The following is a 21,543-nucleotide window of genomic DNA, read 5'->3' on the forward strand; positions in this document are numbered from 1 at the left end:
GAAATCCATGTTGATCTAGAAAATGCTAGCAGCAGTAAAATTGGAAAATGTATAACACTTAATGTCTTGCAGATGCAGCTGAGATATAATTTTATATCTCTACAAGGAACGAAAAGCTTTTTCATGGCACTAATTGCAAAACTTACCACCAGTTGAGACTTTACAAACTCTTCTACCTTTATCTCCAACAAGAACATAACAATGTTCATCAATAGCAGAGGCCAAAGCAGTGCTACTGAAAGATCTCAGTGCTAGTCATCAGAAAGTGCACCAGAGGGGCATGACTTCGGCATCTCATAAGTCGTGAATTTAATGCCAAATTTAGTGCTCAGGCAAGATATCTCTGTACAATTCTCGAAATCCTTCCATATGGATTAGATGCCTAAACGTTCCAAACAGGCCCGAGTTGCGAACACAAGCCTCTCCAGCTGCCCCTGGCAACTGCATTTGCCGCCTCACTAGATCTAATGGGAAATATAACTGCAAAACCATTTTAGATGAATCAAACAAAAATTATTGACCATCCTGCATGCTAGCTCGAATTATTACAGCAATTATCATTTTTTTCATTCTATAATTGACCACGCCAAAAATTATAGGCGTCATTAAAATGTCAATCCAAAAAGTTAGGTGTCTCAATATATATATATATATATATATATATATATATATATATATATATATATATATATATATATATATATATATATATATATATATCTATATATATATATATATATATATATCTATATATATATATATATATATATATATATATATATATATATATATATATATCATGCATGACTTACCAATAATCCTTGATTTAAAAAAAATAATAATTGGAGTCTTTATGTGCATGTAGAGACTATAGATTGCAAAAGTACATTAAGAAGATACTTGAACATTATTATCATATCTGCACTGCTAATTCCAGCTGAATTGGATCTATTAAATTTTCTAGAAGAATACTGAATTAAAGAAAGTGGACACTTACGGATGACATCACCATAAGTGCTCTCTTGAAAATTTGGACAAAGTTCAACCTGCTTTCATGTTGCTTTAAATAGTATCCCAGCGAGTTTGTCTCTGAAATGTCTTATTTTGGAAATAAGTACATGAACAAACTTGCACTCTAGTAGTAGTGCTTTCTGGGTATGGTGTTTATTATAGACACATTATTTCATGCATTAGACGTAGAACTTAGAGGACATAACTCTTCTATCAACCCATTCTCCATCTGCCTCCCACCATCATTCTTTCTTTCTCATTTTTTTCCTCCCTCCAATTTTCCTTCTTTAAATGCAAGAAATTTCTCCCAAAACCTATTTTTGTTCACATAAGACTTGAGTAAAAGAAATTTTGCTAAAACCAACTTGCACAAATGACCAAAAGGTCCCTTGATAATCAAGCTCATTTTGGAGCTTATATTGCAATTGGCATAATTAATAGGCCTGGGGCAGAAAGTTTCCACATAATTGCTTAAGCAAGGATTTTGGTACTTCGTCTTCATTACTGACTTCCCCAATATATCAACTTGTCTTGATACTGCACGCTCCTAATTAGTCCTTGCAGTGCTTCTCCATTTTTATCTTTCTCACTTTTATTTTTAGCTACTAATTGATCCAAAATACAAATACAATAATAGATTAAAGATTAACCCAAAATTTTATTATTTGATGGAGTGTCAACCAGAAATGACAGCTAAACTGTAAAACCAGACAATTTAGCATACAGTTGGGAAAAAGAGTCAAAACCAACCAATTTCTTCATGTCTGTTCATAATTCCTAAAAAATACTTCTGCAAATATTGTTTACACTGTAGATATTTTTACTTCTTAAAATCTATTAGTGCCATGACTCATCCTGGTATCAGTTTCCGTTCACCTACAGTTTTCTCATATAATTCTGTGTTTAAATACCCGATGCCTAGATTCCAGTTATCAAGTTGAAAATCACTTACCTGTTGACGAAGCCATGCTGAAAAGACTTCCACAAGCCCAGCTAACAAATACAGCAGAATCATGTGGCCTAACATTTAAAAATAAAAATCCACATATCAGTAGTTACCATACAATTACAAAAATTTAGTATCTCCTCAGCATATGAAACACCAAAATTATTCAGTCAAAGCACAAGGAAATCACCCTTGTAATTGCCAATGAGATCGCAAGGTTTCATAGACAGAGAGGCTGATTGCTATGCTAGGTCCAACACCCTACATTTTATCAGTGGCCAATGGAAACACAATGAAAGTTTTAAGAATCATGACCTCAATTGGAATTAACCTGAAAAGCTTACCAACAAAGTCCCTCCAAGACCTTTATACAACCCGCTGATACCCTCGTCTCTGCAGATGGCATAAAGTGCATGTGAAATGCCTCTGTAATACATAGTTTTTGTCTGCATAATTACAGATCACAAGTTAATTATATGCTGCAAATCCTGGTCTAGATAAGTTCTGCAAACGATAAACATAACATTGCAAAAACACAAACTTCAATATTTGTAAAAATATTAATGCCAACGCAATATTAATATTTGGAGAACCCTAAAATGATAAGACAAAATTATGCTTATCAGTGTTAAAGAAAGTGAAACCTAAGTTTTATGTGCCATATCAGTCATCAATGATCACAAATTCTAGAATAAATGAATAGGTTTCTCCAAGATGCTTCAGAATGGAATCTATATTCATAAAAGCACATCAACTAGTATACTGATGTTGTATCAATGCTATATGGATGGAAATGTAGGGTCAATATATAACATGCATGGCTGTTAAGCCAGATATACAGAAAAATATCTGTTTAACATTGGGAAGTCATGTAATGGGGAAATATAATTTTTAAACAATGAAACTTAACAGTTTTCTGAATACAATCTGGAACAGGGCGCATCATATTCCTCTCTTTATGCTTTAAATCAAGCCATTGCAATTCCAATCTCGATCAGTTCATGCCATAAATCCAGCTCTTTCTTCTCCTGGACCAGATTGAAGTCTCGGATCCAGAGTTGGGCAACGGGCCGTGCCGGGCCGGCCCGGCCCAGGCCCCCCGGGCCAAAACTCTAAACGGGCCGTGCCTGGCACGGCCCGTGAGGCACGGAAGGCAAGCCCGGCCCGGCCCCCGGCCCCTCTATTGGTGGGCCGGGCCGGGCACGGCACGGCACGGGCCGTGCCAGGCACGGCCCGTAACGGGCGGTAACGGGCCGTGCCAGGCACGGCCCGTAACGGGCGATAACGGGCCGTGCCAGGCACGGCCCGCAACGTCTCTAAACGGGCCGTGCCTGGCACGGCCCGTAACGGCTCCAGACGGGCCGTGCCTGGCACGGCCCGTCTGGAGAGGGGGGAAGAAAATAGCCGTTTCCAACGGCTATTTTCGGGAAAAAGACGGTTTTGCCCCTCCCAACAGTCCTATAACGGCTGAATTGAGGGATATTTTGGGAAAAAAAATTTTTTGGGCTTCTATAAATAGCCCATTCCTCCCTCATTCTCACCACACCAAACCTCTCATTCTCTCCTTCTCTACTGCTATTATTTCTCTCTTCTAAAGTGCTCTTCTAGCAATTTAATTTTTAGTTTGTTCAAGTGCTACACAAGAGGAGGTTCCTGTTGAGAAGAGAAGGTCGCTTCTGTTGAGAGCACAAGAGGAAGCTCGGAATCTCGGCGCTGCCTCTGCCCTCCGACCCTCTACTCAATTCCTCCTTGCGGTTAGTTTTTATTTTTTGAATTAATCATAGATATGTCATCTTTTGAGGAAAGTCAGTTTGGCATTCCTGTTTCTGAGGGGGAAGAAACTAATCCCCAACCCCCTGTTCCTAGTTCCTCTAGAACTGGTGAACCGAGTGAAGGTCAAACCTCTTCTCGTAAGAGGACTAGTACTGTATGGAATGAATTTGATAGAGTTATGGTTGAGGGAGTCTGGAAAGCTAAATGTAAAAAATGTGCCAAACTTTATAGTTGTAGTAGTAGTGGGGGAACAGGGCATTTAAAAAGACATCAAGAGAGTCATAGGATGCATGATTCTCATGCTCAAACTCAAAGTAGCCTTAATATACAAGGGGGATTACTTGTAGGTAATTTTGCATATAATCATGAAAATCAAAGAAAAGCACTTGTAAAATGGATAGTTAAGGATGAATTACCTTTTAGTTTATGTGAATCTTTTAATTTTGAAGAATATGTTCAATTAAACCTACAACCTGCTTACAAAAGAACTAGTAGGCGTACATTTAGAAGAGTAGCTATGACCAATTTTTTAGCAATGAAACAAAATTTAATTGAAACACTTTCTACTTTAAATGTAAAAATTTCATTAACTTCTGATATTTGGTCAGCATCTGTAGGTAGTAATTCTTTTATTGCCATTACTGCTCATTATATTGATAATGATTGGCAATTAAATAAACGTATTCTTGCTTTTCGTGCTTTTGATTTTCCACATTCTGGGCAACAAATTTCAAATATAATTTATCAAACTGCATGTTCATATAATATTAATGATAAAATTATGTCTATTACTTTTGATAATGCATCTAATAATAATTCTGCTGTTGTATTATTAAGAGACTCATTGCATCCCATATTAGATGGAAATTTACTGCATATTAGATGTGCATGTCATATCTTAAATCTTTCTGTTCAAGCTGGCATGGGCATGATTCAAGATGTGATTTCAAAAATTAGAAATGCAGTTTCTTTTATTCATGCTTCTAGATCAAGACTTCAAGAATTTAAGGAATTATGCATAAATCATGGTAAACGTTTTAAAAAATTTAAACTTGATGTAATTACTCGTTGGAACTCCACATATAGCATGATACATGATGCATACCCATATAAAAATTTATTAAGTGCATATATTAATGATCGTGGATTAGGATTTACATTGACTGAAACTGATTGGAATAAAGGAAAAATTTTGGAAGATTTTTTGCTTAGTTTTTATAATGCTACCAATGTTCTTTCTGGTATTTATTACCCTACTTCATGTTCATTTTTACAACAAGCATATATAATTAGTCAAAAATTTGCAGAACATAGATATGATGATGTTTTAATGCCTATTATTCATCTAATGGAATCTAAATGGAATGAGTATTGGGACAGGATATGTCCTATGCATAACTTAGCTGCTGTATTTGATCCTAGAGTTAAATTAAATGGCGTGCTAATTTTACTTGATGCATACGCTGAAAATATGAATCAAGATGCTGAATCTGCTAAAGATGAGGTAAGACAACTTCTTTATGATATTTATGCTATATATGATGAAAAAATTCGTGGATCTAGAACACAAATACAAACCTCTATTCCTCCTTCTAGTAGTTCTCGTTCGTCATCTATTTTTTCATTCATTGCACAGAGAAGACACACACATGCTTCAAGTTCCTCTTCATCTTCTTCATCTTTAAGTAGTGAACTAGAATTTTATTTACGAAATGATCTTCAATCTGCATATGATGAAAATCAAATAGAGAATCTAGATGTATTATCTTGGTGGAAGAGTGTTAGAAATCAATATCCTGTTATGTCTGCAATTGCACGCGATATTTTAGCTGTGCCGATGTCCACGGTAGCATCGGAATCCGCTTTTAGTGCAGGTCGGCGTGTTCTTGACGAAAAGAGAAGTAGGATGACGGGCGAAACGGTGGAGATGCTTCTCTGCTTCAAGGATTGGCTGGATGCTGAGGCAAGACTTCAAGATAAAGGTGGACATAATACAACATCCTCTGATGATGATGATACAAACACTACTGAAGACTGAAGACTGAAGACTGAAGACTGAAGAGTGAATACTGATTCACTGAATCACTGATGATTAGTAAGATTTCTTAATTTTTTATAATTGTACATTTTTATTGTATTCTGGAGGTCAGACCAAGGTCCAAACCTCGGCCCTTTCTTAGTTTCTTATTGTATTCTAGAATCTAGAGGTCAGACCAAGGTCCAAACCTCCCTTCATGTACCATTTTGATTGAAATTAATAAACTGGTAGGGGTCTATGCCAAACCCCCCACCATTAAGGTGGCTTTATATTCATAAATCAAGATTTCTTAGTGTTCATAATTTATTAATGTATTAAAAAAATTTTATCGGGCCGAGCCGGGCCCAGGCCCGGACCGTGCCAGGCCCGCGTGCCAGCCCGGCCCAGGCCCTTATGGGCCGTGCCGTGCTGGCACGCGGGCCGTGCCGTGCTTGGCCCGCGTGCCTAGACCGGGCCGTGCCGGCCCAGGCCCGAAGCGGGCCGTGCCTGGCACGGCCCGCTGGCCAGGATTCGCTAGCCCAGCACGGCCCTATCAAAGGGGCCGTGCCAGGCACGGCCCGTCACTGTAGCTGGCGGGCCGTGCCAGGCACGGCCCGCGTCGTGCCGTGCCGTGCCGGGCCGCCCAGTGCCCATCTCTACTCGGATCCACTAATACGAGCAGCGCGAGCAGTGGTGCAACGAATAGTAGTTGGAAGCAGGCAGCTCAATAAGCGAATCTGTCCCGGATTCAATAAGTGCATCGCTTGATGAAAGTCGGATGAAACAAGAGAGTGAGGTCCTTGACGGAAATTAGAAGGTTGTATAAATGAATGACAGAGTCCTCACAATTAGAACTAAGGAAAAAGAGAGCTAGTAAAGAGCTCCGTAATAGGAAAAAGGAAGAACTTTTTTTTTTTTTCCAATCCTGCCTTGGTCTCTAGTTTGCTATAACAGATAAATAGGCTCTGGCAATTGAAATACGTAGTCAACGTAAGATGATGCAAAATATAAGATACAAAATTTTCTGTTTTTCTCCAAAAAAAATCATGAGTTCATGTACATTTATATGGCAATTTTACATATCACAAAATGTCAATGATCCATGGGTTATCTCAGCCAAGGGATAAGGAACTGACAAGAAAGTTGGAGTCAAGTAGTCATGCTAGAATCTTTTCTAACCTACATTATGCCCTTACACGATCTATAGATCCATGGTTTTCATCTAGGCTAAGATCTTGGTTTGTCCCAGTAATGGTACCTCCTCTTCCCCGTTATAATATATAGGAAATCTCAGCATCTAATATCTCAGCCAATATCAACCACTAAACCCTGAAATATAAGCCAACATACATGGCCAACATTCTCTCAACGATATTTTTACTTCCTTAAAATAGATTTTTAGATGAACAAATTGCAAAAACCAGTGCCTAAGATAGTTGCTGATCTTGGACATATCATGTCAATTTTTGATATCTTGGTGCTAAAATATCAGCCAAGATTTCATAATATCTCAGTTTTTTTTTTTGTTCAAATTTTCCCACCTTTCATATTCAGCTGCGATAAACCGAGACCTCCATTCAATCTCGGTCATTCACCAAAATAACCAATATCGCAGTTTTAAAAACCTTGTCTAGATCTGAGATGAACTTAAATAGATTGTGTCTAATCTAGCAGATGTCATGTCATAAGGGATGTGTTTTTTTGCTAAAGCACTTCAAAACATTTCACTAATCTCTCAATCAAAAAGCAATAAATAATGTAGAAACTCTCTTGATCCCAACCCCCCTTTTTTTGTCGAGCGACTAATTCTTTCAAGCGTAGATATAAGCACGTATAACAAGCCAGACAATGATTAGATTAAGCAGAATAACAAGCAATAATCTTCAACCATAAAGACAACATGAGTACTAAAGGTTATCATCAAAGTGATAGGAATGGTGAGGTAGAAGTGCACTAACACTTAAAAATTACCATGACAGCGTAGATATAAGCATGTATAACAAGCCAGACAATGATTATATTAAGCAGAGTAACAAGTCACAGTTTTCAACCATAAAGACAACATGAGTACTAAAGGTTATCATCAAAGTGAAAAGAATGGTGAGGTAGAAGTGCACTAAAACTTAAAAATTACCATGACACAGAAAGCCAAAAAAAAAAAAACTTAAAAGCCAGTCACCTGGACTTAAGCGGCTCCTTGGTTGCACCATCTGGGACACAATTACAGCTCCTATATGAAGCTGACCACCTAGTGAGTAATCTAGAAACCTGCACATGCTTAGGCAGCGCAGGCCTAATTGGTTTGGACTACTTTTTGGTACCAGTTGAGTACAAGCAAGACAGGCTTAGGTATTAGGCACCTCATAACCCCCCATATTTATGATTTCTATTAATTTTCCATCATTTGGCAGAATGTCTTGTAATATCAACTTAAATAATTAAGCATGTACATTTAACAATTAAAGGATAAATCATATAAAATTTATCTCATCATATAACTTCCAGGGGGATATTGTGATTTTACTAGTTAATATGTCACATTGCCTAAAATAGGTCCTCAAATACAATCTGCCTGCGCATGAACCTTCTACCTAAGCACCAAGTGGTCCCTTAGCATTCACATTCCATGACCACCTCTCAAGTAACTAATGGCATCGAATACCAATAACCGAACCATTGTTATAACTATCTTTTTTCTGAGAAACTACTACTGTTATAACTAACGGCAAATCCAACTTAAAATACAGTTGGAGACATTCCTACGATGATTTGCCTTTTTTTAACAAATTCACATTATTTCAGACCACAGCACTGAAATCTTATTCACAACATTAATAGTGGCATACCATCTAGTGACAGTTTCATGTATTATACCAGCCATGGCTGACATATAACTCAATTACTACATGCCGCACAACAGCAAAATCTTCAGCATATGGAAATATCAAAAGTCAAAAAAAGGAAATGTAAAAAGTTAACTATGGACAACTCGAACATATGTGAAGAGATAAAGGAAGAAAATCATCATATGCACTTCCTACTGCTGCCTGGCGTGGTTCGTTATTTAATAGCTAGTGTTAATACAATATACAACAACTTGAATTCTTAACTTATAGGTTCTTGCCTAGTTCACTTGTGCTTACATTTGAGAATATCCATTGTTGTGACTTTACAAGCATTGAAATGCCACCTCAAAGCCTTAAACAGTGACAAAGTTGAATCACATCCTTGATAAGTGACTTCCGGATGCATTAGAGTGATATTAATGACCCTAATTATATTAATAACCATTTCTACTTATCTATATATCATTTTCTTCAAAGGGGCCAACTTAGCTAAAGCTTATTCAGATTTTAATCCCCAGTCTTCAGCTAACAAAGGGGTAGAAACTGGAACTTACTACTAATTGGGACAGCATGTGCAGGAATGACCAAAAGAAAGCCCAAATCATAGGAGTTCAAGTCTTCATCAAGGGAAGACCTAAGGAAACCAGAGTAAAGATATAACAGAGGATTTTATGCAATTTATAATGAATAAAAATGTTACAACAAAACAAATGAATGGCAAAGAATGATCCATCACAATTACCCACAATCAATGGGAATGAATTACCAAAGATATTGCACATGCAAGTTTGCAGCCAAAAGGTTTCCACCACTTCAACTATCAGTCATGCATATAGCTGGGGGTCAAACCATCAGAATATCATATTTGTTATTACAAGAACAAAAACAAAAAATCAAAATTTTCACAGCTAGAAGAATGAATTCAAAAAGCAATAAGACTACTGACTCTGTCTGGAATTAGATTGAATAGAATAGGCTGAAGGGAAAGAAATTTAGAAGTTGTGGAAAGGACTGAATATACTTTGTATCTAGACTCACGAGAGGCTTTGAGTACTCAAACATTCAATCAACATGGTTGGGCGGATCTTATTTATAGAGTAAAAAGAAAAGTTGAAAAAAAAATTTCAAAAGAGCCGACTCAAAAATAACACAAACATGTTGAAATGCATCAAATTATTGTAACCTAGACAAAGTAATGATTTTTAAACTATCAATTGAACTTAGTTCCAACATGATCAACAAAAAGAGAGAAAAGATGAGGCTGAAATTGGCATCATTTTCACTTTTTTTTTCTTAAAAAAAATGGAAACAAGAAATCCATTTCCATTTTTTTCATATTTCTGAAAATACATATTATGGTTGGCATCACTATTTTTTTAACACTAGTTGCCCCCATCTTCTCCTCCTTCTCTGCCCCCCACCTCCTCCTCCTCCGCCACCCTCTGCTGCCTCCCCCTCCTCTGCCCCCGACCTCGATCATAATAGAGGAAAGTAGAGAGAGGGGGAGGGGGGGGAGAGAGAGGTAAAAGAGAGGACTTACCATAGGCTGGATTTGCGTGGAGGGTCGAGGCGGAGGTGGGGTCGGGATGAGTTTAGGGTGGAAAGGAGACGAAGAGGGGAGTTCGGAGGCATTAACATACTTCAAAAAAAAATGGAAGTGAAAATTTCTCACTTCCAGTTTTTTCAAAAAAATGAAAGTTCTTAAAAAAATAGAAAGATGGTTGCCAAACATGTTTCCTGCATCAATTTCCATGATCCTTTTCTTTTAAAAAAAGGGAAAAATCATACCAAACAGGGCCTAAGCACGTAAAGCAATTGTGACAATTTATAGAATATACAGTGTAGCTTATTAAACAAATGGAAAACTCGATGTACGAGGCATTTCCATCATTCAAACAAATACACATTTCTGTAAGCCTATCTGCAGAACAAATAGTCAAAAATGTCAATATGAATGTAACTGCTCCATGAAGGTAACAAAGGAAAACTAACAACTATAGTAAAACTGCAGCTCTCAGAATAGTTTGTCCATATGGCGGCTACTTCAATGGTTGGACAATTATTATCAGGGCCAAGTAATATCTACACTACAAATTCTTATGGAAAAGAGCATAAGCACATTAGCAAACAGACTGCTTCAAAATGAAATAATCTTTAAGATTTTGCAAAGACAGATACTAGGAATGGTTAACTAAAAAGGTCTTGAATTTGAAGCCTCGGAGAGAGGCCATCATGCAAATCTTCTCTCTTAAATACAACTTAGACAGGAAAAATTAAGAATTCAAAATTTCAAATACAACAGCTGAAGTTGAGGTTAATAGACAGGCATTCTACTACATGAATCATGATGTGGCATAATAATGGTCCAATCACCAGAGCTGCAAGATGCATCCTCACGAGGTCCAATTGTTATGTGATAGATGCAGCTGTTGTACCTGCCAAACCATCACCTAACAGTTAAGCACATACATCTGCACTCATATAATCTCTATGCCTATCAAGCCAGGAAATAAATTGTGGTAACTGCGAAACAGAAAAAATGATATAGACATATCATTTAGAAATATAAAACCCAAGTGGCTGACTGGCCAGAACATATTCTCCAACAAATATCCATGCTTACATGTTTGTAGCATTCATAAGCATAGAAGCTTATCAAGGAATATGGTAGCTGATGAGCAATAGTGACCAAATTTCCTTTCCAAAATGCTCTAAACCCTTCTTTGTAAACAATGTGTGAAGCCTCCTTACATATGCCAGCCTTGCTTAGAGCTGTGACATCGGAATGCATGCCTTGCACCTAAAGAAATATGATACCATCAAACTAGTTGATGAATTAAGAGAAGACGTGTATAATGGAAGCCAGAAAGACGGATCCTCTCCGTGACACCAACCATATGGACAAATAATGGTAGAAGAATGGACAGAAAAGTGAAGAAATAAGGAAGAAACAGTAGGAAAGTGAAGAAAATAAGGAAGAAAAAGTGGCCTGACCACCTCAGAGAATAGAATGTTCCCAGTTTAGCAGCAACTGAAAAGCCTTAAACCAAGACTCCTGTGGGGAAAAAAATCATCACATGAGGTACTTATGATCAATTTCACTATTACATAGATTCTAACATTCAAATCCTTTCAATATCTAAGAATTTTATATTACAAGTCCTTGTCCCAGTATCATGCCAATGTCAATGTCTAAGTTTCACATACTATAGGCTACACTAAAGAATCTGGCTAGCATAGACAAACAGTCAACTTACAGTTAAGTCTTAGCCACCACCATAATAAGTCTTACACTAAAAAGAACACTACATTGGTACAATACGATATATACTCACGGAATCCTAATGGGGATAGGTGACGTACATAATTATTAAATTCTTGGACTCAATTTCAATTTGATATCCACTACATGATGTCTCTGAGAAGGTAACAGACTCTGAGACCACGGAAGCTTCCTACCATCCCACCAAAATAAAGTTGTAGGACAAGAAAAAAAAATGAAAAGAGAAAGAAAGCAAGCGTTTCAAAGTTTAAAAATTGCAACCAAACACTCAGCCCAGGTCAAGTATGCTCAGAAAGGGGGAAAAAAGAAACTCATAGTTTAGCAAAATGCATTATTGACCTTGTTAAGGATTACGTCTCACATGATCTAGACACAGAGAGAGCTGTGTGCCTAAACATGCAGATGCTCTTCGACATTTTATTTCAGAGAAAAACATAATGTCTTTTCTTGAAAAGATTAGCCCTAAACCCTCTAAATACTAACTCAAAGGAGCCTAAACCATGTTCCTTGATATTTATCATACGGGAAACTTAGGAACTAGCATCACTCTCAATTAGTGAGTGACACAACATCCATCTATAAATATACTTTCACTTTGCTGACTACTCACGACATTTTGGATGAAGAAGCTACAATAGGTGGTCAAAGCTGCATAATAAAAATTCTGGCCCATACTCAGAGAAGTGCTTGCCAATATCTTCTCAAATTTGATTAATATGAAAGTAATGAACATCAACAGAATATTAATATATATCTAATAAATGAACAACAAGGTAGAAGTAAACCTGGCATGAATAGCTACCCACTGATCCGAGATATGAATATTTTTTTCTTCTTATAAAGTGATCACCTAGGAGCCTCTACATACGAGTCAGGGTTTTGAATGGTTTTCCATACACCGTCTACCTCGCTGTAATTTTATTGCACAGAATCCAAAACCCTTTCATCTTCCTTATTCGCTGATAGCCACCAATCGGTTTCCTTAAATTAAGAAGCACAGTTACTCTTGGATCCAATTAATTATGCACCTTCAAGTCTCAGACTCCCGCCTGATTGCCACTTTAGGTTGCTGGGATTTACAATTAGACAGTGATCCTGTATAACAGGGTGAAGAGGAGCAATATTATAACTCGACATTTGGGGATTTTTTTAAACAGAAGAATGATTGGGGATCCTGTTTCAAATAAAATAAAAGAAAGGAAAAGAAGGGAACTCCAATGTCATACCCCCCCCCCCCCCCCCAACCACACAAACACACACACACACAAACACCAAAAAAAAAAACAGAAAGCCACACGTTACAAATTAGCAAGAATCTATATATCCTGAAGCCTGCAAAGAAAAGGAAGATGATCCTGTAAATCCAAAACAATCAATTTAAAAAGAAAGTAAGAAACTAACATATAAGAAGAAAGAAAGGAAAAGGCAAAGAGTAGTCGAATCCAACGTTTGAAAAGGAAAGAGGAAAGATTATGGGAAATCCTCTTTCCTTCAAATTTGTGCACTTTCGAACATGCCAGGTACCACACGAACAATAAAATCGAAGGAAAATAAACATCAAATTGAGCCGTCTTCAAGAATTTGTGAGAATTCAAATTCCACCCAAAAGAAGAGAAGTTTCACACGGTTTATTTATCAAACAAGAAAATGCCGAAGGATTGCTCCTCTCTACCAGTGGAAGAGAGAGGGAATGCGAGGGACCGACCTGAAATAGAATCGTAAGGCAAGCTAGTGGGGCCGTGCAGGTCTTGCTGACCGTTCCGGCAACGCGTCCAGCCAGAAGGTGCGCCACCGTCCCGATCTGCGGCTGGTGCTGTAGCCCCCTGCTGGCGTTTCTGCTGGTCGGGGTGCGCGGACGAGCACCGCAGGATCCGGCCCTCGACGACGGCACAGTGGCCGGTTGCGAGGGCCCCTCTGTCCCCCGCCCTTATCCACGCCTTCTTCTGCATCTCCGATCTCCTCCTCGTCGTCCTCCTCCCGCCGCGCCCTCGGAAGCCCTAGAAACGAGGCGGGGAGGCTCAAGAATCCATTGGGCTGGGCTCCCCGCTGGAATCGCCCAAGTCGAAGGGGAAACCCTAGAAAAACCCTAGAAAGGCGTCCGTGTCGTCGGCGTCGTCGCTGTCGTCGCTGTCTTTCTTTGCTTTATATCTTTGGGGGTTTGGTGGAAGAGAAGACGGGCGCAGCATAGATTTTTCGATGTCGCCGTGCCGGCTCAGGAGAATTCAGAAGGTAGAGAACAGATACCCGGTATGGAGTGGGATCCATTCTTTTCTCTCTCTTTTCCTAATTTTTTCCCTCTTTTAGCACTTCTTTTCCCTTTCCCGGCCACGTTGCGATGCTTCTCGGGGCCAAGATGGCCGCATTCAAATTCTTGGATGCATGCTCCAAGGCGGGAACCAATAGAACCATGGTTCCGTGCCGAACGAAAATATGATATGAGTTGGTACACAGTGGACGTGCAGAGAATGGCCTTATTCTTGATATTTTTTAAGGGCTATGCTAATTGCTAAGAATTTGTTTTGTTCCTCAGAAAAAATTTTCTCACTTTTTTGAAAAGCTGATACTTTGTTGTATGACGCCCGGTATCATGAAAAAATGATACCTTTTAAAATATTTGGTGATAAACATCTACTTTTTAAAAAAAAATTATGTAAAATATATGTTATATCTGTAATAAAGATATATGAATTGCTCTTAAAAATTTTAATAATTGAGCATCAGATGCACAAACTAAAGATCATATCTGGCTGCATCATCTCCATGGGAGCAACCACAATATACCAGTAAAGCTACATATTTTCTTTTCTCTTGTAATAGTTTTTAAATGAGATGTCCCATGTAACATATTCTAGGGCACTAGAGCACTGTGCCAGATGACCAGGAGATAAAAATGAAAAATTTACCCTCTTTTTTTTTTTGCTGGAAAAAAAGAGGAAGGGGGGAGGAAGGGACAAGCCCACCCCCCTGTAGCAGCCCCGACCACTGACCCTGTGTAACACACACACACACACACACACACACACATATATATATATATATGTATATATATGTATGTATATATACGTGTATATATATGTATGTATATATACGTATATATATGTATGTATATATACGTATATATATATATGTATGTATATATACGTATATATATGTATGTATATATATATATATATATGTGTGTGTGTGTGTGTACGTACGTGTATATATACTTTTTGTTTAGCTGTTCTATGCATGGTTGAAAAAAATTTAAGGGTGAACCTAAACTTGTCTTAGTGATATATATATATATAACGCACACACATATGTATTCATACTTATAAATGCATAGGCCATAAAACGGTCAACCTACCAATCTCCCAAACTCTACATCGTATTAACAGTAACAGGCTAGCAGCAACTTTTTGTAAATACCCTCGTCAGCGGACTCGTTATAACGGTCATTACATTCTTTGACACCAAAACTACTACAAGGACTTAACAACAATGCCCGATAATTTGGGACCTCGATGGCTCCACCGCACAGCCTAAAACTGTTAGAAGACTAGAAAGTGCCCAATAAATTTGGGCTCGGCGACATGAATGCCAGCGACGACCACAAAAGGCCACGAATACAATGAGAAAGGGTTAGACACCGTAGACTAATATCCGTGACTCCCATTCCTTGGTTACATCACTAACAGTGCATGCCGTTTCTAACAAAGGCACTTTGTTTTCACACGGTACACGTCATTTACGAGATGGAGATACGTTGGCCACCACAATAGCATCCAAAATATTTGCTCTTGGCGCAACATACAGGCCAGGATCTTTGCATCAAACTTATCCCACACAAGATTACCACATTAAAGAACAGAGATATGGTTCCATAGGAGAGGTTGCTAACATTAACGTGCATGGAGCACTGCAACAGATTAATCATGTCAAACAAAGCTTAACAAAGGTCGTAGGTGTGCACCCCAACAAGTTGTTGAATTTCGACTACCCAAAAGAACTTAAAAAAGGTAAGCCAATATCAGCAATCAACACATTTAACATGGGAGTAAGTGAAAACTATAAATTAACTCCTATAATCCATCCGAGTTGGACCTGGCAGGATTAAAAAAGCACGCAACTCCAGCTCAAAGACTAGCCTGCCTCCCTTCGACAGGACAAATGGGCTCCAATATACTCCGACCATATATCCGGCAAGCTAAGCTAACATCAACCCAAACGTTTTTTTTTTTTTTAATATCATTTTCTCTCATGCATAGCAACATAAGCTAGCAGCTCAATTAATATAAAGACTTCATACTCTCCACATTCAAGTAAATCTATCATTAGTACACTCCCATTGTTTCCAGTTTTCCAGCCAACTCAAACAGCAACTGGCCAACTTGCCCGCACATTCTGTACATGAAAAAATAAAAACAGTAAGTGTCTAGAAGAAATATTATTCTCCATGCTTTATTTTGCAGAGCAGATCAGCAGGTATACGCTACAGTATCCAGCAACAACCTAAAAGAACAAATAAATCTACATACCTTGACATCCTCCATGAAGGACAACCTTCCAAGCTCCTGCTTGGAGACTTCAAGTCACACGAGTCTTGTTGAGATGTTGGAAATAGCCCATAGATATTACAGACCATTACAGGCCCATCAGCCCCTTCGGTTTATCAACAACGAGGTGACTACTTTGCGCGCAAGAAATCAGTCATGAAGGAAATGCCCGCCAGGTATCCTTTCCAAAGTGCCGGTCTTGCTCCTCAAATGCACCCATCACGTAAGCATCACTGCAGTCTTCAAGGCCATAACAACGAACAGCATTCATGGGAAGCGGCTCTGCCAAGCAAACCCCATTGTTTCGATGGAGGCCCAGAGTGAGAGAAACATTACCATTTGCACCACCAGCAACATCCATTCCATGCTGATGGCTGGATAAATCATCATAGACAAAGTTCAAAGGTTCCCGGAGGTGGTTCGGTATGCGAGGGAGGTCGTCTTGAAAGAGTTTAGTGGATAGGTTTTGATGCTTGTGACTGCTGGTGCCGTGGAGTGGTTGAGAACTGGAGGGTGTTGCAATAGATTCCGAAGGTAGATTGGTTTGCTCATCATTATGGTTTCTACCAGCTGCTGAGGCTTTCTGCAGTTGTTGCATCTCAAGAGAGTGTATTTCTTCAACCATAGGCTTCCAAAGTCTTACTCTTGCATTGATAAACCAGTTTGAGACCTGTTTGAGTCAAAGATGTGATTAGTATAAGGTATTATACTTCTGCAAGGATGAGGAACTGTAAAAATTTAAAAAACAATACATTCAAAGCAAAAATGGGGTATTCAAGGCAAAATATAGGGGGCCGATCATCCATGAGAGAAAAGATTGAGAGAGAACAGAACTTGACCTGAGTGTTAAACCTACAATTATTCCTAGTTAAGTAAATATAACATGAAGTATATTTTACTTACCTGGTTTCTTGATAAACCTGTTTGTTTAGCCAACATCTGTTTATCGGTGTCGGTCGGATACCTGGAAATCAGTAATGAAACCATATAAATAGGTACATGAATAGATCTGGAAAAGACGAGTAATGAAACCATATAAATGGTTTAATTTGTTTAGCCACAAATTAAACCATTTTTTCCATTCATTTTATTTCCTAGTGGCTCAGAACTTCAGACAGGCAACTACTGGCCTTTTGGAGAAAAAATTTGGAAGGCGAGTATGGTGGTCTCAGCAAAGCAAATAAGCCAATATGTTTTTTATTTATATTATCTAAAACCCCGACATGTAGATACACCCACTGATTTTCTGCATGCATTTTATATTTCTACAAGACACTGCCTTGTCTTATAGCCATACTTACAGATGATAAACTATATTCATATCTATAGCACACAACAATTGACCCAAGCTCCATTAGACAGTATCTCAACAAAAATGTTGCTGCAAGAAGACTGTGTCCTCCTTGCATGTAGAACTTCATGTGAATGAGTTTGCCTTGGGACTCATGACAGCTAATTTGCTGTTGTAAGCATAATGGTTATTCATCCATTTGACTGCCTGACGGGCATGCCGATATTAGATATCATATATATTGAACCATGGTTAGTGAAAAAATAACTTTCCAGACTAGAAAATGAAAAAGAAGCCCTCTTTCAAAGTATTACACTCAGCTATATTACAAACGTAGATCAAGAAGTTTGGCCACTCACGGGTGCAAGAAGTGTTCAAACAACCATGCACGAAGTACAGACACTGCACGCTCAGGAAGTCCTCGTTGGGGCCGCCAAACATGTGCCTGACCAAAAGTACCAGAGTTGTTTGGTGCTCTTTCGTGACCAACACCACCACTTATGAGCCCAAAGCTTGAACTCTCTTCTCTATTGAGGCTTTCTATCCCGAGAACCTTGTTTGTGTGACGAAGTTGATTAGATATCTTACTTTTGAGGGACCTGAAGTGCTTCAACATGGCCTTGAGGGCCATGGAGGCATATGGAGCTGCAGTACTCAAGCCCGACACAGATTCAAATGATGTGATAACAGCTTGCACCTGCTGATAGTATTGTTTGTATTTTCTGTAGACCTACAATAATATCATTGGAATAAAATTACAAAAAAGAAACAAAAAAATGATGGTAGGATCGCAAAAAATATATAAAATAGAATGGATGAACTATTGTAGTACAGAAAGCTAATCCTTGGGTTGTCATCAAATCAAATAAAACTGCAGTTTTAACAAAGAATTAATAAAATTCTGAACGCAACTCAAGTCCAACTAGAAAAAAAAAATCCGCATAATGATTCCATGCAGAAAATAACGACCTAGGAAGGATCGAAGAAATGAATAAAATTAAAATAAATAATTTAAGAGTCATGCAAATATATCCAGCATGGGACTGCATTTCAATATGATGTTTCAGTTTACAATTTTGTGCCCCAAAAAATAAAGATTTATCATTTTTTTTGTCATCTTTCAACCCTGTTATAGAATTTGTCAAAGTCTGGATAGTTTCAGGTGTTTCATCCCTCAGTTGCATGATCTCAGACTACCAATAATAATGGAAATTCCCTTACCTGCCTTGGCAGACCACTCTCTATATAGCTCAACCTGCCTCAGACAGAAATTCCACAGGAAAGTTTTCGCATGTTTTAATCATAAATGATGAAAAGCATAAATTCAAATCCCTTTAGATTTCCCCTTCCAATACAAAGCAGTCATTTAGTCATTCTAGTACTTATGACAATGAAAAGGCAAGATATCCTGATACCACCCGCACTGCAAATCAAAAGTCATACAACTTTAACATGACCAAGAGAATCTTATGCAATTTCAAAAATACTTTCTAAGTAATTCAATAGGTAATCAAACACACAAGAAAACGCTTCTGCATGGGTGCATGAAGAATTCTCAGAGCAAGCTAGAACAAATATTATGTCATTCTTGATATTTAAAAAGCAAAGTCATCTATGAATCATCTGAAATCTGAAGTAACAGATGATATAGACCATCAGAAATATCAAACATCCCAAAGAATAATAATAGACAATCAAAAGTCATGTTACCAAGAGACATGCCTTTGCAAAGAGACACAACCCTTTCAACGAGACATCTTGCCAAGAGACATATCCTTTTAAAAGGGACATAACTCTTACCAAAAGACATCTTTTTAGAAGGGACACAACTCTTACTAAGAAACGTTCTTTCAAAAAAGGATACAAGCAATGGTAAAAGATACATCTCTTCAAGACTAAAAGACACCCATAAACAGGTTTATATACCAACAAGAATAATAATTTCAACACCCATTAATTTGTCTCATAAAGATTTCTCTCATCTATGTTTCACAAAAACAACCAGGAGTCCGATAGCTGCTGAGATCTCATTTTGTTTTTCCTTACAATACAAACTAGACGTATATTCCTATTTCTGATATGGGAATATCATAAAATCAAGCTCCAAAAGCTCCTATATGTCTATAAGAATACTACCACTAATGGTAGCTAATTAACTAAAACATTGTTTTCCAAGAAAAATTAACTACAACTATGGACCAGACAACACGATCCGACAACGCCAGCGTTTTCCGTTCCGCACAGCAAGTTGACCAGCTGACTTCAGAAAGATCAAATCAACCCTAGCTTAAACCATTCAAAAGTAGGTGGTGTAAAAATAACAGTCGCAGTAAAGAAAAACTTCATCGATCTAAAGAACTAAACTAAGCTAGGCTAGGCAGTAAGCATCACTAACAGGACGAAAGATAAAGATCTACCATGTCCGGATAAGCAAAGATTATATCGAGTAATTATACTTATAACCATGATATAAATTCACGACATGACCATGATCTCGGACAGTAACAAGATTCCACCAGTTGCATCCAAAATCTCTTGACATGAAAGACCACTGGAGTCATTTAATAATTTGTATATGAAACGCCTCGAGAAGGTACCAGAACTGCAGTTGAGAGAACTGAGGCACGGCGTAGCAACTGGCGAGCCCTTTGGCAGCAATAAAGAACAGAAAAATAAATGAACGAAAATCCAAGAAAGCAGGCCAAGTTGTTTCATGAGCTGAACTCAAACCTCATCAAGCATGGACACAAGCCTCGTCTTCTGCCAACGATGCTCCGCCCCCGAGACCCCACCCTCCTCCAACCTTCCTCCGGCAAACCCCTCCATCTCGCGATGTCCCTCCGACGAAAGCTCCCGCGGATCGGCGTCGAGGAGCATTCCCCCGCCGCCACTGCCACCACCAGCACCCGGTCCATGTCTACCTCCCACGTCGCAAATCTCCTCTAGAAGTTGCCGGGCGGGCTCGAGGAACCGGGATCGGTTCAGGACGGCGGCGTAGCCGGTGAAGGGCCCGAAGGGCTCCGCGGTCCTGGGCGCCGGCCCGATGGTGAACTGGTGGCGGGGCGAAGAAAGCGGAGCAGGCTTAGAAGAAGAGGAGGCAAGGGACAGCGAGAAGCCCTGGTGGGAGATCTGGTGGCCGGAGAATTGGGTGGTGGGAGAGGGACTGTAGTTAGGGTTTTGAGGGTTGTAGTAGTAGGAGGAGGAGGAGGATGAGGGTGGGAGGAAGGTGGTGAGAGAGCTGGGATCATGGTGGAGGAAGAATAAGGAGGTGGACGGCGGGGATTCCTCCGGTGGGAAACGGAGCTTCTCTCGCCGGCTATGTTGAGGCACGTGGTACATCTGGTGGTGGTGGTGAAGTAGATGCTCCTGTCCTCCTCCGCCACCGCCGACATATCCCTCCGCCGCCGACGACGACATCTCTCTTTTTCAGCGTTCCCGCTTCTCTTTTCTCTGCTTTAAAACACTGGAGAGAGCGAGGGTGGAGACGAGAAGGGGCTGTCCGTCACTTTTTGCTTCTTTTTCTTTTGTTCTTCCTTTCTGCAAAGGAGGTGAGAAAGTGAGGGTGGAAGGGTGAGCAATGAAAACGATAGGAGAATGGGGATTGGGGGAATAAGGTTATGATGAGAACTTAGACAGCGAAAGTCGATAGACAGAGAAAGAGTTGGGGTTGGGTTTGGAATACGAAACAGAGAAAGAGTTGGGTTAACTCACGCGGCTTGCCAGATTCTATCCCTTACATCGTGTATTTTAACATTTATTTGTATAATTAGTTAGTTAATCAACAAGTTGTTAAAAGCTAACGCACCTTACTTTTCCACTAAGGGGAAAAAAAAAAAAA

At 39.0% G+C, this 21,543-nt stretch overlaps 2 protein-coding genes across 11 annotated transcripts; both read right to left on the reverse strand.

Annotated features, from left to right (window-relative positions):
* Nucleotides 1-23: 23 nt before the first annotated feature.
* On the reverse strand, nucleotides 24-14,610 carry LOC113463270 (uncharacterized). 10 transcript variants are annotated; one of them, XM_089927354.1, is made up of 9 exons: nucleotides 13,582-14,610; nucleotides 12,662-12,971; nucleotides 11,591-11,648; nucleotides 11,217-11,393; nucleotides 10,931-11,028; nucleotides 2,302-2,403; nucleotides 2,148-2,199; nucleotides 1,964-2,031; nucleotides 24-480 (listed from the first exon to the last, which is right to left on the reverse strand). In XM_089927354.1, exons 5-9 carry the CDS (start codon nucleotides 10,982-10,984, stop codon nucleotides 322-324), a joined length of 435 nt encoding a protein of 144 aa, XP_089783480.1. In that variant the 5' UTR covers nucleotides 10,985-11,028; nucleotides 11,217-11,393; nucleotides 11,591-11,648; nucleotides 12,662-12,971; nucleotides 13,582-14,610; the 3' UTR covers nucleotides 24-321. The 10 variants fall into 10 exon arrangements, with proteins under 10 accessions (XP_089783480.1, XP_089783484.1, XP_038988135.1 ...); XM_089927358.1 differs by having other exon boundaries at nucleotides 2,148-2,218; nucleotides 11,217-12,971; XM_039132207.3 differs by having other exon boundaries at nucleotides 10,967-11,028; nucleotides 11,217-12,971; nucleotides 13,582-14,608.
* Nucleotides 14,611-15,734: 1,124 nt separating this feature from the next.
* LOC103715490 (BEL1-like homeodomain protein 9) lies at nucleotides 15,735-21,293 on the reverse strand. The gene is made up of 5 exons (XM_088710660.1): nucleotides 20,436-21,293; nucleotides 18,065-18,435; nucleotides 17,318-17,378; nucleotides 16,397-17,084; nucleotides 15,735-16,262 (listed from the first exon to the last, which is right to left on the reverse strand). Exons 1-4 carry the CDS (start codon nucleotides 21,120-21,122, stop codon nucleotides 16,569-16,571), a joined length of 1,635 nt encoding a protein of 544 aa, XP_088566786.1. The 5' UTR covers nucleotides 21,123-21,293; the 3' UTR covers nucleotides 15,735-16,262; nucleotides 16,397-16,568.
* Between the last annotated feature and the right edge of the window lie 250 nt (nucleotides 21,294-21,543).

This window comes from Phoenix dactylifera, chromosome 14, assembly GCF_051530095.1.
Source record: "Phoenix dactylifera cultivar Ajwa chromosome 14, Ajwa_hap1_PhDact_Kaust_v1.1, whole genome shotgun sequence".
In the NCBI taxonomy this organism is placed as follows: Eukaryota; Viridiplantae; Streptophyta; class Magnoliopsida; order Arecales; family Arecaceae; genus Phoenix; species Phoenix dactylifera.